Source organism: Petromyzon marinus, chromosome 38, assembly GCF_048934315.1.
Source record: "Petromyzon marinus isolate PM22_M1 ecotype Great Lakes invasive population chromosome 38, UKy_Petmar_22M1.pri1.0, whole genome shotgun sequence".
Taxonomy (NCBI): domain Eukaryota; kingdom Metazoa; phylum Chordata; class Hyperoartia; order Petromyzontiformes; family Petromyzontidae; genus Petromyzon; species Petromyzon marinus.
Window position 1 is genome coordinate 4,356,024 of NC_133704.1, and position 15,213 is coordinate 4,371,236.

The 15,213-nt window shown below is 44.1% G+C and overlaps 1 protein-coding gene across 2 annotated transcripts in view; it reads right to left on the bottom strand.

The window, feature by feature from the left end:
- TBL2 (transducin beta like 2) overlaps positions 1-15,213 on the bottom strand; it is a 34,320-nt gene that overhangs the window by 18,645 nt on the left and 462 nt on the right. Inside the window, exons 1-4 of one of the 2 annotated variants that reach the window (XM_032967498.2) lie at positions 13,101-13,307; positions 11,241-11,386; positions 10,187-10,371; positions 5,399-5,550 (exon numbers count right to left, since the gene is read on the bottom strand). In XM_032967498.2, the coding sequence (XP_032823389.2) occupies positions 5,399-5,550; positions 10,187-10,371; positions 11,241-11,386; positions 13,101-13,269 (652 nt within the window). In that variant the 5' untranslated portion in view covers positions 13,270-13,307. Of the gene's footprint in view, positions 1-5,398; positions 5,551-10,186; positions 10,372-11,240; positions 11,387-13,100; positions 13,308-15,213 lie in introns of those variants that run through there. The other variant, XM_076072568.1, reaches the window with a different exon arrangement.

Consider the following 15,213-nt stretch of genomic DNA (forward strand, 5'->3'; position numbering starts at 1 on the left):
TATGGTCAAACAGGTTTCATGACTGACAGGCAGCAGTGCTTTGGCAAAGGGCTGAAAATTATAAATATGAATTTATTATCATTCAGTACTGTATTGATAGGGTTGGCTGCAATACATGATTACAATGTGTTTGACAAAGTGCCCTCAAAGCCCTTTATATAACGTTTAATCTCAACACATTTTAAATGGCACCTCCTGCGGAAGCTGTCCCCTGTGCGGCACCATTTATTTGGTGATACTGCGGGCACAAGGTGACTCAGCACCTGGCCTGGAATCAGGCCTTGGTGTGCCAGTAAGGTGAAATGATTGGTATGTTTCAGGAGTCATTTTCTGTCATAAATCAAATGTTATGAAGCGCAAACTTTCAATCTCCCATTTTCAGAACACCGTCGCAAAAAAGACTGGTAATTTATAGTAAAAAAATCCAGATTCATAATGTTTATTCATCTGTGGTTCTGCGGGGAACATAGGCGCCACGGTTCGATGAAAAAATACTCACGAATACTCAACGTGAAACAAATGCATAACTGCCACAAAACATACTCTTTGGTTCTATTCGGTAAAGTCACGTAAAAAAACAACAAAAAATTCACGACGTTTCGGCCACAACACAAGTGGCCTTCATCAGGTGAAGGGACCAGATAGTCTGGACCCTTCACCTGATGAAGGCAAGTCTGGTCCCTTCACCTGATGAAGGCAGTCTGGTCCCTTCACCTGATGAAGGCCACATGTGTTGTGGCCGAAACGTCGTGAATTTTTTATTTTTTGTTGTTTTTTTTGTTTTTATTTTTTTTACGTGACTTTACCGAATAGGACCAAAGAGTATGGATCCTTGCAGTCACGAAAGCTTTAAATCTAGAATTGCCACAAAACACACTGATATGCAACACGAAACAAGTGCATGACTAACACTGCGTTGACTATAGAGAAGTGGAGATGTGATCCCTCGATGTGTTGTGGTCTAGGTCATCTCAGTTGTGTTTGGGCCGAGGGAAGGACCGCAGGGACCGATGCTCTTGTACGGGTGGGGGGGGGGGTGTGGCCATACTACAACTGGCCAGGTGGCTAAGCAGCAGAGCTAGTGGCTCTCAATCTGAAGGACACGAGTTAAAATCCTGGTTGCGGGGTTGCACCAGCTCATCATCCCTTCGGGGTCGATAAAACAAGTACAATTTTGCGGGTAGGGCGAGTTCAACTGTCGTTGCGCTGTGGATAAACCCGTCCCCGCCGTAGGAATGTGGAGCTTCCACCACTGGCTCAGGGATGCAAATAGGAGATGAGCACTTCGTCAGTGCTCACTCGACTAAGAAATTACTGCTCAAAAACGGTCTAGGGCCACCACTCTAGGTTTGGGTGCGTCTCACCACGTTGAGCAAGTGAACACGTCGAGTTAAACGGCTGCGAATGAGAACCGCTCAATCGCACTGTCAGCTTAGACAGGAGGTCGATGTAGGTCAACGCTGCCCTCGAGCTAACATGGGGCCATGTCACTCCCAGCCTTGGCAGCGCCGGCTGACGCACTGCAGCGATGAGCAGTGTTGTGACGATTCACGGCACTGGCGATTCGATTAATTGTTGCGATCTAGAGTGGCGATTTGATTAAGGAATTCATTATTTTCGTACCATTTATTTTTCGAATTTCTTTTGCAACTAGTTTTTTTTAAAGAGTTGCTTGCTCCGTTGGCCTAAGTGAAATATGGCAGCTTTTGCATGTAATTTGCAAAAAAACGTAAAATGTCCACCCCTCAATGAATGTACCGCGTGCCTTAAGAATCGATATTAACTGACAAATCGATGCACCGTTTCACCATTTGCTATCAACTATCTCGTAGCAATCGAAAAGCGGTGCCCGAACAATTAAGCAAATTTTTTTATGCTGTAAAGAGTTATATTAATGGCTCCGAACTTAACATTCCAAGAAAACCAGTGAGTCAACTCAAGCTTTCCAGCTCATTCATGACAGGTGTGTGCGACGTGCTCGAGCAACCAGTTGGGATTTGGACTTTTCCCCCAATTTCTGAAAAGCCCACGCCGCTGACTCAATGCATGCGTGCGCAAATGCAATGTGCATGTGTAATGTGTGTGTGCACAAGATCCTGTGCCGCTCCGGAGGAAAAACAAGACTCTACCGGAAGAAAACTCGGCATTCCTGAGAAAGTGCGGCGGCGATGACGGGGCAGTGCGGGCCGAGTCTCCCAAGGAGGGGAAAGTGTTTGCTGTGAAACCGCAGAAGTGCGCTGTCGGAAACTCAACTGGGAAAGTAGGCGGCGTGTGCCAGCCGGCTTCCGTAGAAATCACCGCAATCACAAAGCTAGGCGCAAACCGCACGTTAATTATTTTCAGTTTCGTCTGGCTCAGTTATCACTCCCGATTGTTTCACGGAAGTGAATCTTTTCTGTCGAACAGGAAATAAGGTACGAGATCCGAAACCTGTTGGTTCAAAATAAATTCAAGCTGCTGAACGTTTAACTTTAAACAGATAGTAGGTTTTCACAGCTAAAAGAATGATTCGCTATTTCATTTTGGGTTAAAGCAAAAATGTGGCCACATCATTACGTGACCAAACCAAAACATAAATTGAAAGTTTCCACTGTTAACCAATAACAATAAAGTGTATTAGGCATTTTATTGTAGACACCCTACTATAAATATAATATTTACTTTCTATTTATTGCAATAAGAAACCAAAAGGTAACATAGCCATGCTCCCTTGAGATATCAATTGACATTTCAGGTATTCATCTTTGCGTTTTTCTGAAAAGTGGTGAATCACGATGCATCCTTAAGTTCGCCAATCACGCAGTGATCCTGCTCATAAAAAAAAACAAATAACTTACGATCTCTGCAAATCACACGGTCGGCAAACGACACGTTAAAGTTGCAAACGAAACTGTAACAGTTTAACACGTAGGCTTTCGCAACCATTATCATCCATAATATAGGTTTTTTTTGGGTCAGATCGCGTATCTATTTATTTACGTGATCTAACCCAAAAAACCTACATAATAATGAATATTGTGGAAACTAAAAACCTGGACGGAAAAAAAAGGGATCGGTCGAAGGGAGTTCGTAAAAACTAGAACAAAAACAAGCAGTTCTCGAACTAAATCTCCACCCAGAAACGTAACAATTCCATTAACAACCGGGAGACGCTGCTCCTGGCCATGAAGGCAGATTACATTCATTGTTTCTGTGATAAGCTTCTCTGTATCTTCCTGCTCGGTGCAATATGGAAGTGACAAAGTTAATAATGTGTAAATTGTAAGGCTAAGAGCCTCGTTTGAAATAGAGTCAAGGCCGCAGATCTTTTAACTCTCGAGGATTTCATCAAAACAACAAACGGAAACGGCGCAGACACACAAGCAAAAACAGTCCGGTCAATTGTCAGATATTATTTTCTTTACTCGGGAAGTGAAGGAAACTGAAAATACAAGAAACAAAAGTGATGAGTGCGTTCAAATGCTACAAAATTAAGCTCACTTTCAACAACTGCACTACAAAACAGCTGCTGAGACACTATGCCAAAACCAGTCCAGAGTTTTCTTGTCTTGAATCAATGCTGTTAAACATGTGCACTCCCAAAAGGATGTGTAGCCGATGGCTTGTGGAATAAATATTGAAAGTCTCCACGACACGAATTAATATTTTGAGTTAGGACCCGTACGGGAAAGAGAGGGTCCTCGTCTGTAAGGTCGGATGTTCACCGACATTGATTCAAGCAAGCCTGACTGCTGATGAAGACACCGTATGTCGAAACCAGCCTAGAGTTTGCTTGATATGAAGCTTTCGTGACTGCAGGAATCCATACTCTTTGGTTCTTTCGGTAAAGTCACGTATGTTAAAATAAAATAATTTGTATTTTATACACAATTATTTTATTAAATACAATTATTTTATTTTATACATACGTGACTTTACCGAAAGAACCAAAGAGTATAGAGTTTGCTTGTCTTAAATCAATACTGCTGAACGTGTGCACTCCCAGAAGGTTGCGCGGCTGACGGGTTGTGTAGGAACCATGGAGTCCGCTTATCTATTTTAGTTCTCTGAAGAAGCTATAGTCTCATTGCCGCGGGGCGGAGAGGCCGCTCATACAGGTTCCGTCAGACAACTCGGCAGATGTAACTGTTGCTTAATCTTCGCCCGCATCGGAATGTCAACCTAGAGAGCATCGCCAATCGAACCAGGGGAATCACTCGTGTACAGCAAGGTCGGGAAATTTACCTTTGCACCTGTGGCATTAAATGTTTTTTTCTGTGAACCATGGCAAAGGCAAACATTGCTATAATTGTCAGGAATTTTGAATTGTTATTTTCAAAATGTATTTGATGAAAGTTGGAATTTTTCGTGTGGGTTGTTCCACCGCCACGCTTTGTTTTGCGGGCACAAGGTGGCACTGGATGCAAAACAGCAAAAAAAGAATGCGCGCTCCCCAAGCACAGGTTCACGGTTTCTCGTAAACCAACGTCTGTCCAAACCGCTAACCGTGTTTGTGAGCTCACGCGCAGGATGGCACAGCACTTACCGTAATCGTGACTAACAGGCAAAAGGTGCCCAGGTGCGGAAAACCCGTAAGAAAGTAAAAATCCACTAATTACGCTGAAATAAAAAAACATTTGAGGTTTGGCACTGCTGCATTGAGTTTGCACTACTTGACGGATTTTTCAGTTCACACTGGCATGCCAACAGGATGCATGTTTAAAACAGGCTAGTTTGGAAATGCAACAAAACACCTTTTTACCACCGAGACGCAAACAACTCCACGTTTAAAATGGAAATGCCCTACAAAGTTATTGAGCGTTCTTATCAAAATGTCAAATCATACCATTGTTGTGGCTCTCAAAATGTATTTAAAACTTCTTCATTCCTGTAAGATGCAGTTGTGCAACCAAAACACATGCTTCTCAAATTATTTTGCCAACAAGCTCCAATAAACCCGATCACTTTTAGGAAACCCCAGCAAGCTAGATTCAGAGCCAATGATGATCTAATTGACTTCTAATCGTCAGTGACTCAAACCCACAAAGACCAACGGCATATCAAGCCACTGAAATGCCACAAACGAATGACTCGCGAGTGTGCGGTGTTGTGCGGTGTTGTGCGGTGGTCACAGTGGGCTGTGGAAAGCTGCACAAAGGAGCACACCAACGGCTTGGGAGTGAGAGGCACGAGAATTTACGTTCGGTTACGTGTGCCACACAAGCGACGCTACGAGCGAGATGCGTCAAGATTCACACGAGGTCACACGCGGTGTCAAAAAGACAAAGACACCCTATCTAGCCTTTGGGGCAAGTGCTGTTAGCGAGGAGCATCTATGAAAGCTGGCACGGCATACAAGGGGGTGGGTGGTCAGCACCAACGGGGGGTCACATGCAGGGTCGCACGCGGGGGATCTCACCGGTAGCGGCGATGCCGATGTTGATGATCTCAGCTTTGTGCTTTCGAGGGAAATCGTTGGGCGCCACGGAGAATGCGAACGTTCCGTCGTCCTTCTTGCTCATCTTGTAGACACGAATGGTCTCGGCGCTGGCCAACCACACGATGAATGCCCTAGAGGTTCAGGATGAGAGGTCGTAAAGAAGGAAAGATGCCATTTTTTTAGCCTATCTTTTTAACAATAATATTGCTGCTGTGGCTTTTATGTTGTGATATTTATCGTTAATAATTTACTTTATGAATGATAAAGAAGCGGCTATTTTGTACACAGGTTGATGCATTTGTATTATTAATTTAATCTAATCCTAACCCTAAAATTAATCGCTCTTAACTTTCCACATGCATTCGACAATCTACATGTTAGACAGCTAGAGATGTTATCAATATTAAACATGGCAATGGTAAAATACGGAAGTTTTGGGGGGAAAAAGTTAAACGATCGCACTTAAAAATAGATAAAAATTTTGTTTAATGTTTTGTCAGGTAATGTTTTCTGCTATAAATGCAGCTGGGAATAATACCATTTTGAAAAACGAACCTGGATATTCGATAAAACTTTAGCATTTTCATTATCCACTCAAATATCTCCACCACAATCATCCCTAACAATCACTTTTAACAGAAACAAATTATATTAGACTACCGTTTCAGGCAACAGGCCTTCCTAAAGGGAGAAGACGCAAGGAATGCATGGACAGTTTGAGACGGAAGTTTAGCATGATGGTTTGAAATGTAAGCTGAAGGTCTGTATGAATGGATTTATTTTCCTCATACCAGATCAACCAGAATACACCCCATCTCGTTAGCTCTTACAAGCTAAGTTAAACCGAGCCTGGACAGCGCTTGTTTAAAAGGCGTAACAGGCTGTGAGGCTGCACTTTAGGCAGCCTCCACGTCTTTGCTCCCAGTATTCGCCAACCTGCACTGACCAGCGTATGATAAAAAAAAGCCACGATCCGAACGGCATGGGGAGCTCTTCATCCAGCAGTGGACAAACAAAGGGCTGCCCGTGTACAGCAGTGGTTCTCAAACAATGAAGATCACTGGACCACATGCCGCCCCCTAGCAGGCCCAGGTCCTCACCCTCCAGGTTACTAAGGCCATAATACACAGCGAGATCACGTGTCCACTCCTGTAGTCTATGCAGTGTGAGTACAGCATGTGTTTATATTTTGTATTAGTGTGCTTTGTGTTAGTAAGGCATTGGTTTCATGTTGTGTATTAGGTTGCTTTGTCACCGCAAAGTTGTATTCCTCTTCCCCGCGCACATTAAAATATTTATCCTGCACAGTATCCATGCTGCATCCCGAAAGGCTTTCGTGCCCCACGGGTTGAGAGCGGCTGATGTGTGGGGTATATTAGGAAAACATTCGTTACTCATTAATTTCAAAAGACTGAAATATAAGACGTCACACGCTTATTGAAGGAGAAAAAGAATGTGGCTTTGAGAGTCTCTCTGATGGAGAAGTTAAGCTTTGCAACGTTTCCTCTTTTCATGGAAATACCACAATGCCACATTTCCTGGTCGGCAGGCAAACATTTCCGTCTTGACACTGCCAGCCTCCATGAAACATGGTCCTCCTTACGGGGCATTTAACTCCGACGACAAAATCACCCTCATTGCACCCCGATGTCATCACAATTCGTAAGCTAAGCAAGAATGAGGCGAATACAGTACTTGGGTGGGCGACTAATTTGGGAGAACCAGGTGTTGTAGGTGTCAAGGAGAGGTTCAGCATCGCAATGGATTAGTTAATCTATCTGTATGGAGTTATGAGCGTTTGCTCCCTTTAATGTATAAATTTACAGCTCTGGTCTTCACCCGAATTCCAAATACTCAATAATGAAACTGGCCAAACATCACGATACAAGGTTCACATGAAAAAAAAGACTTGATACTCGGTAATGTTTTGCAAAAAGGGCACGATGTAACATTTTTGTCCTGTACACAACCTCACAACGCACTTGCCATGCCCACGAGGTCACACTCTGAAAAGATGGCCAGCATACAATAAAGTGCAACCATGGCAATTTTGTTCTATGTAGAGTCAGCGAGTCCTAAAAGCACTAGAGCAGTTTAAGATATCTCTCAAGAATGTATATTTCCCCTTCTCAAACATTATCCCGATTGTGCTATCGGTATCATGTCCTGAGCCCAAGTGTCCATTTAGAATGCTTATAGAACGGTATTGTGATATCCATGGTTCGCGGCAGTGGATATCACAACAGAGCTACATCTGAGATCATTGAAAGTGAGCTCCGTGCCACACATAAGAGGGCAGCACTGTCCCAGCTGCCCTACCACAAAGATGAATGTTCATTACATGACAGGCAAACCGATCTATTTACTTCTCAGAACTATAACTTGTATTAAAATTACATGCATAAGCGACCGAAGCCCAGCACCACGACGAATTACGACAAGTCCCAGGGGACAGCGGAGGCAGCCATGGTGGCACCAACGAGTGCCAGGGCATCCTCAGGGATAAAACAAAACGACCAATTTGTGGCAATGTCTCATTAATTCGTTTTAAATTAAGCGTATGGTCCATGTTGTGTGGTCAAATGTAAACACTATTTGAAACAATTACAAAAACAATAATAACATTTTACCAGGCAAGGGCCACTGAGCTATGTAGCTCTATTTCGGAAGCGACATGGCAACAAATTATAGCTCAAGGAAGTGGCTTATGAAGTGGAAATTTATAGCAGCCAAATAATATTAAACGGACGTTTCTAATTGGAGGGAAAATTTGGAGTACCCGGAGAACAATCCACGCGAACACAGGGAGAACATGCAAATTCCAAATATACAGGCGTCAGGGTCAAGATCGAACCCATGACCTCCTGCATACCAGACGAGGTAGTTGACATCTCGCCACTGTGGTGCCCTGCAGGGTCAGAATAGGATTCTTGTAAGCACTTCCGTTTTGTAGGCCTTCAGTTATAACTTTCTACGGTTGGTACTGCTGCCCATGTTACTACCGCCGCTGTTATTCGCTTGTTTCATGCGTACTTCGTCCAGCTGCTGGGCAGATGTCGTTACCGATACGATGATTATTTAGTCAGTGCCCTAATCCAATGGGAGCGAGCTGTGTGCCGCAGATAAGCAAATTTCATTTGAGATTACTTAAAAAAACAAGGTAAGCCTTTGCATTACTCTCCATTGAAAAAGAGATTGTGCGAAAAACACCATTTGAAGATGTTATTGCTAATTTTGCAGTGAAAACATCTCGAAAAGTTAATCTCCGTGGTTAATTTCTCTCACCTTACGAAAATGCATTGACATGACTCTGCCTCTGTATATACACTGTTGCCTATCCTTGCTATATAAAATCTATTCAAGAAGTTATCTTGGTTACTTTTTTATCATACAAAAAAACTGCCTACTATACCTAGGGCCTACAAATACTAAAGGGCCTATGAACAAAACTTGACCATGTTTTTGGATAATACGGCCCTAGCACCCTGGCCATCCCTGTACGCTGTGACTTGAGGACTTGCCATGGCAATGCTACAGCTATGCATGCAGTGTCCACTTGGTGACACCTTGTGGACAGCAGCTAAACATGCTCATGGAAGAGCAGCGAAACAGAAAGGTGATAACCACTCTCACAGCCTGCAATTAAACTCTGCCCTCTGCTGCACTCACTATGCCATTGCCATTGGTGACATTTGAGGACCAAACCAGCGATGCTAAGAATGTATTTCACAAAAGATTGGAATAATTATTATGATTGCAACAGTTAAGGGAAAGGACTCATATTTTTTTATGTCAGGGCCAGCATCACCAATGGACATGAGGGGGGGAGGAAGGGTTGTGTCCCCAGTTTTGGATCAGATAATCCCTCTACCAAGGCCAATAACAACAGGTTGATAAATGTATTGCATCCAGATGTCATAACGTCTTAAAACAATCTACAAACTGACTGTTTCGTCTCATTGAGATCGAGTTCAACCACCACAGTTCCACTCTGGAATTCCTTCCCATCGTCTCTATTCCTCAATTCAAAGAATGTGTTTGCTCTAATCTATAACAACTTTGATGGTACTATTTGTTTCAGGCCAATTGACATTTTGGGTCTTTTGGCCCATACTCAGCAACTCTATTCAAAACATGAAAAGCGAAAAAAGATAGAAGGAAGGGTGGTCAAGGAAAGGAATCATGAAAAAGAAGTCAACACCACAGCATAAGCGAGGACAAAGCACCTGGGGTTCGACACCAACAATGGCAATGAGCTCAAGGGGCAGCTGGGGCAGCACCAACAAGTCCCCATGTCATCATCAAGGGGATCTGTCAATAAAAAAGTCTCAGGACATCCATAAGATGGGGCCGATTCATCAACGATTTCCCAAGGATGAGAACCTCATTACCAAGGAGGCCCTCTATCGTTCCCAGTGGCTGCTATAACCCACCTCAAACCTCGGTGCCTCACTTTGACACAGGCAGACGTCTCCACTTATTCCACAAGTGGAACATGAGGAGCAGCCCAAATTGTTCCCGTGGCCAACCAAGTCAGTCGCCCACATACTGAACTTCTGCTCTGAGAGATCCATTCCCGGTGGCATCACAACCACTCACTCTGCCTCACCTGAAGTTGTTGAATGGATTTCTAACCTCGACATCGAACTACAACTGCTTCCCCAGCCATACGAAGAGGAAGAAGAAGGTTCGTTAACATGAGACGTCGGTTTTACTTCCAGGCGCATCGCAAGGCAGCGCACCGGCCTCTCAGAGTATGACTCCCACCTCGAGTCGGGGCTGAAACGGACAAGAGTGGCATGGTCCAGCTCCACGTTGGCGCGGGAACTCTTGTGGTCGCGATCGCCAAAGTCCTTGCTCTGCCAGATGCGCACGGTGCGATCGTCCGAGCAGGTGGCCACATACTTCCCATTGTTGCTGAAGTCCAGGCTGGTCACATTGCTGCTGTGAGCCTTTTGTTTGGCAAAGGAGGCAAAACAAGTTCCAAGGTCAAAATGTTTACGTCACTTTAATTGAGTAGAGCATCTAAATGAATAGCCAATGTCCCAGATCACGGTCAATCAAATAATGTACATGCGTATTAGGACTATGGCGAACTAGGTTCAAACAGCCCAGTGTTTGCCAGGGATCAGCACAGTGGTCCAGGCCAAGAACTCCATGAGAAACAAAAATGTCAAGTAATTTAGGCCAATAATTTGCCCAGGAAAGCCTCACTAAGTTTTAAAACTCTTTCCTTTGGTCATTGCATTGGATTTTTTGGCCAAATTAAAGTGCCTGGCGTTATGTACAGCTTCCCGTGATTACCAATAATCAGATGCATGAAGTGTATACAGTGGCTTGACTTTCATATGATTGTCGGTATTAATGAAAAGGAAGATCATGGAGGGAGGCCACGACGACTGGAATTTGTAAACACTACACGAAACGGTACGGATGGGGAACCTGATGTGCCTCTCCATGCACAGCAGATTGTTGGGGTTACATGACCATACCTCACTGCGTTGGTCAGCGAGGGTTGGTGCACGTGGGGAACATAGCCTCGATAGTATAAAAGTACAGCAGAGCGATGGATTTTGTAGCACTGCACGCCAAATGGCCCCAAAGCACTATGACAACCTGTGCATGCATCGTGGCCACTCAACCATGCACCATCCCAGCTCAATTATATTTAGCTTCAGAGATCTGATGAGATGGAGCGTATTGTGGGTCGATTTGGTCTTAGGGAGAACTTGTGCTTGGATAATTGTCAGTCAGGCTGCACACACGATTTCAAGGTCAATTCACTGGTGCCAGGCAAATCGGAATGCAGCTGGGAGAACACCTTGAGAGTTGCTGCAAGGAGCGGGTGGCTGAACGTGCTTTGCTGAGTCTTCTCGCGTCGCTGCTGCCACTTCTGTTTCTTGCTGCCGCCACCTTCAGCTTTCTTTACCTCCCCGTTCTTGGGAGAGGCTTCTTCGTCCTCAACCTCTGAGAACAGGTGAGAAAAACTGGTGATGTCAAGATGTCCCGGAGCTGAACACGAGACTCGAGCACCAAGTAGTTTATTTTTTATTTATTTAACCAGGTGAGAACTGAAAGAGACCAGGATAGTCCCATTTTCGAGAGTGACCCGTGTTACGACACATCTCCAATAGTAGCCCTCAGCCAATGATGTAAATGCGATATACCTTTGACCAAGACCAGTCTCTTCATAGGACAACCATTGGAACAAAGACAATTAATTATTAATTACAGGCACTGCAACAAGACGTTCACGTATTTTTTTTTATTAAATACAGGACCGCTCATCGTCAACATCAACCAAAATTATGCCATTGTTGGCCATTGCTGGATGATTGCCTCCAAAATCCTTCACCATCCTTCTGCATGCGCGGATGTCACAGCTTCGTCTCCTCTGAAGTTTGTGTTCTCATTTGGCTGCCATTCCATCACCAGTCTCAACCGCGTGCTATCAGGTGATGACGTCCTGCTCTATTAAAGACCGGAAGCAGGTGGATTGCTTCACTATTCTGGCAAATCGTCCGATGATGCTGGATGTAATTACGAGCGAAACGTGGTACTCAGATTGTATATGTTGAGAATTTACTGTCCAACACACTGGTGGGCTGAAGTAGTAACTTTGGCGTTTTGTTTACGTGACAAATCCTTTACTAATTGGCTGTCGGGTGGAGGGTTTCCACGTATTTATACTTACGCGATCTAACCCAAAAACCTTTATTATGATTCAAAATACCCTCGAGAGATGATGCATGGATGCTGCTCAAGCAAACTTGAGCAGCATCCATGCAGCGCACGTAACTTCAAAAATTGAACTTCAAAAATTGAAGTTACGTGTGCTGCTGCTTTAATGTGTCACTCGGTAGGGGTTAAACCCTCCCTGCAGATAAGTACAGAAGTGACGTGGCCTGTTTCTGTTGGCAGGAAGCTTTCCGTGCATCGATATACCCAGAACGAAACCAAACTGTCTTGTTGTTTTCCAACTACTCAATCGCTAATTGGCAACTATTCATAAGCCAATTAAAGCATTGATAATCAACAGCATTAACATTTAATTATCACCAGACCTCCCCATGTTGTAAAGCACAGTCTCCAACTCTTATCCACTCTCTCTGGCCTAGATGCTATGAAAGGGTCATTGTCCGAAACGTCGCTAATTATATATTTTTCCTTTTAATTTCTTAGTGTTATTGACGAATGTGTTTTTATTAAACTAATCTATTACATCGTGTTGCTGTCAGGACTTGGGTGTCTTTAGACCAAATTTAACTTCAAAGCAAAGAACACAAACATAACTGATAATTCTGTCTCTGCGCATAAGTAAAATACAAATTTCAGGACAATATGATCAATCGGCATTTCTTAAACAAACTCTGGACCGGTTTAGATCTTTCTGGGTCTCATTAGCAGAGCCACAAACACGCAGCCGAGCCTCCACAACCAACGCCAATCAATCGGGGAGAAGTGAGAGAGCATCACCTCATTAATACCGAAGCGAGAAAAAGACAGATCGCAACTCGTGTGCCATCGTGAAATTTAAAGAAAACGCCGCAAGACCCCACCCCCCCCCGGACACCGGGGACCCCGTAGCGAAAGGCCGCATCCCCGACCTCGCCTAGTCAATCGCGCCGACACCCGGCGGCGTACTCCGGGCCGGTCGAGGTTGGGGGTTTTGTGTCCGCACCTGACTCGCTGGCGCTGAGCGCCTTCTCTTTGGAACGACCGAGCCCGAAGAAGTAAATGGCGAAGGCGGCCGCGACCGCGACAGTGGCGAAGGCCACAGCCAAACCCGGGGGCTGCAGTAGCGATAGCTGCTCTCGGGACGCGGCGGTCTCCCCTGCCTCGGCCGCCATAGCGGCTCCACGTGTCACCAGTGCGCATGCGCGGCCCGAGTGTAATCTGGATTACTTTTCGCCTCCCCCCCCACCCCGCCACCGTTACGTGTAATCTGATTACACGTTAGCCAAGGAGTCCCAGATTGCATGTTAACCGGATAATGTGGAATCCGTTGCGTTGAAACACATCACAAAGGGAGTATGAGCGTGCGTACAGAGCGGACAGATTAGCCGTCAATCAGATTACATTGCTTGCCATCTGATTACATTCAAACCGATGACTGTACATGTGAACCACATTGCACGTTAATCATATTGAATGGTAACCATGTCATAGAAATGTATTATATGTTAGCCATATTATATGGAAAACAAATTATATGGTAAACACGTGAAACAAAATACATATTCAATTAAATGCAACGTCAATTTGTGACACGGACAATTCATCATGGGACCTCCTTTGCCAGTACAAAAATGAGAATAGGTTTTCCCCTTTTTTCTGGCAACAAAACAGGTGTTCAGATGTTAAAACACCAAACTGAAACCTTTTACAAGGAATCATGTCTGCATTAACCACAATACTTGTGGTCAGAATGCAAACAAAAACATACTCTGATAATCTATGCATTACATTTTGATTTAAAGCTTTCGTGACTGCAGGGATTCATATTCTTGGTTCTTTCGGTAAAGTCACGTAGAAGGGAAACAATAAAATAATAAAACAAATACCGAAAGAACCAAGAATATGAATCTATGCATTGTCTTTGAGACTGATTGGTCCACACCAGAGACAGCTTTCTTTTTAGCCTAGTCTGAAAACGGTGTTAGACCAGAGGACGCCTTTTGGCGTGTGGACCAATCGGTTTCAAAGACAATTCATATATTATCATCGTATACTCTTTGGTTCTTTCGGTAACGTCACGTAGGTAGAAAAATAAAATTATAAAAATTCTACCTACGTGACTTTACCGAAAGAACTAAAGAGCATGGATTCCTGCAGTCACGAAAGCCTCAAATCAAGATTATCAGAGTATGTTTTTTGTTTGTATTCTGACCACAAGTATTGTGGTTAATGCAGACATGATTCCTTGTAAAAGGTTTCAGTTTGGTGTTTTAACATCTTAACACCTGTTTTGTTTCCAGAAAAAAGGAGGAAACCGTATTCTCACGGACAATCCAGTTTCGTCAATTACCCAAATAGTTTGCAATGGAGATCAGCACAGAACAACATCAAAGTGATCCGTACGGAGGAATAGAAAACATCGGAACAGAACGTGTTGGAAGTACTGTAAAGTACATGCAAAAATAATGTATAAAGATCAACAAGTAACGCATAATTTGGTACATTGCACCATAAACAAGGACGAGGTAATGAATCATAACTATTTATTTATTTATTTATCCAGGAAAGCCACACTGGTCCAGAGTGTTGCTCGTCTTGAAACGAGTGCTGATGAAATGATGCGCTCACAGAAAGCCCGTGCAGCTGCTGGGGTCGTGTAAGGAATAATTGTATTTATTATGTGGAGCGACGAGTATGTGTGAAGGAAAAAATACTCGAGACGTCTCTCTGCTTGTCGTTCGTTACATTTGAACTTCAGTCAGACCACTGTCAGTGTTGCAGGCCACTCGGTGGCGCTGTTTGCTCAGAGAATGTTGAGGTTCCCACCTTTGCGGGCCACGGAACTCTTGCAGATGACGTAAGGGGGGGGGAGGGGCCGTCCATAAATTACGTCACACACCTAGGGGGTGGGGTCAGACATTTGTGACGATGTGTGACGAGGGGTGGGAGGGCGGGGTTTGAGAAATGTGACGTCACATCAAAATGCGCAACTTTAAATATAGACAACACGTTCTACTTAATAGACTTTTTAATGTTTTCTCCTACAACATCAGAGTGCAGCGCCACATTAAATACGCATTACAATGACAATAGTTTAAAGCGATTTGAAGCGTGTT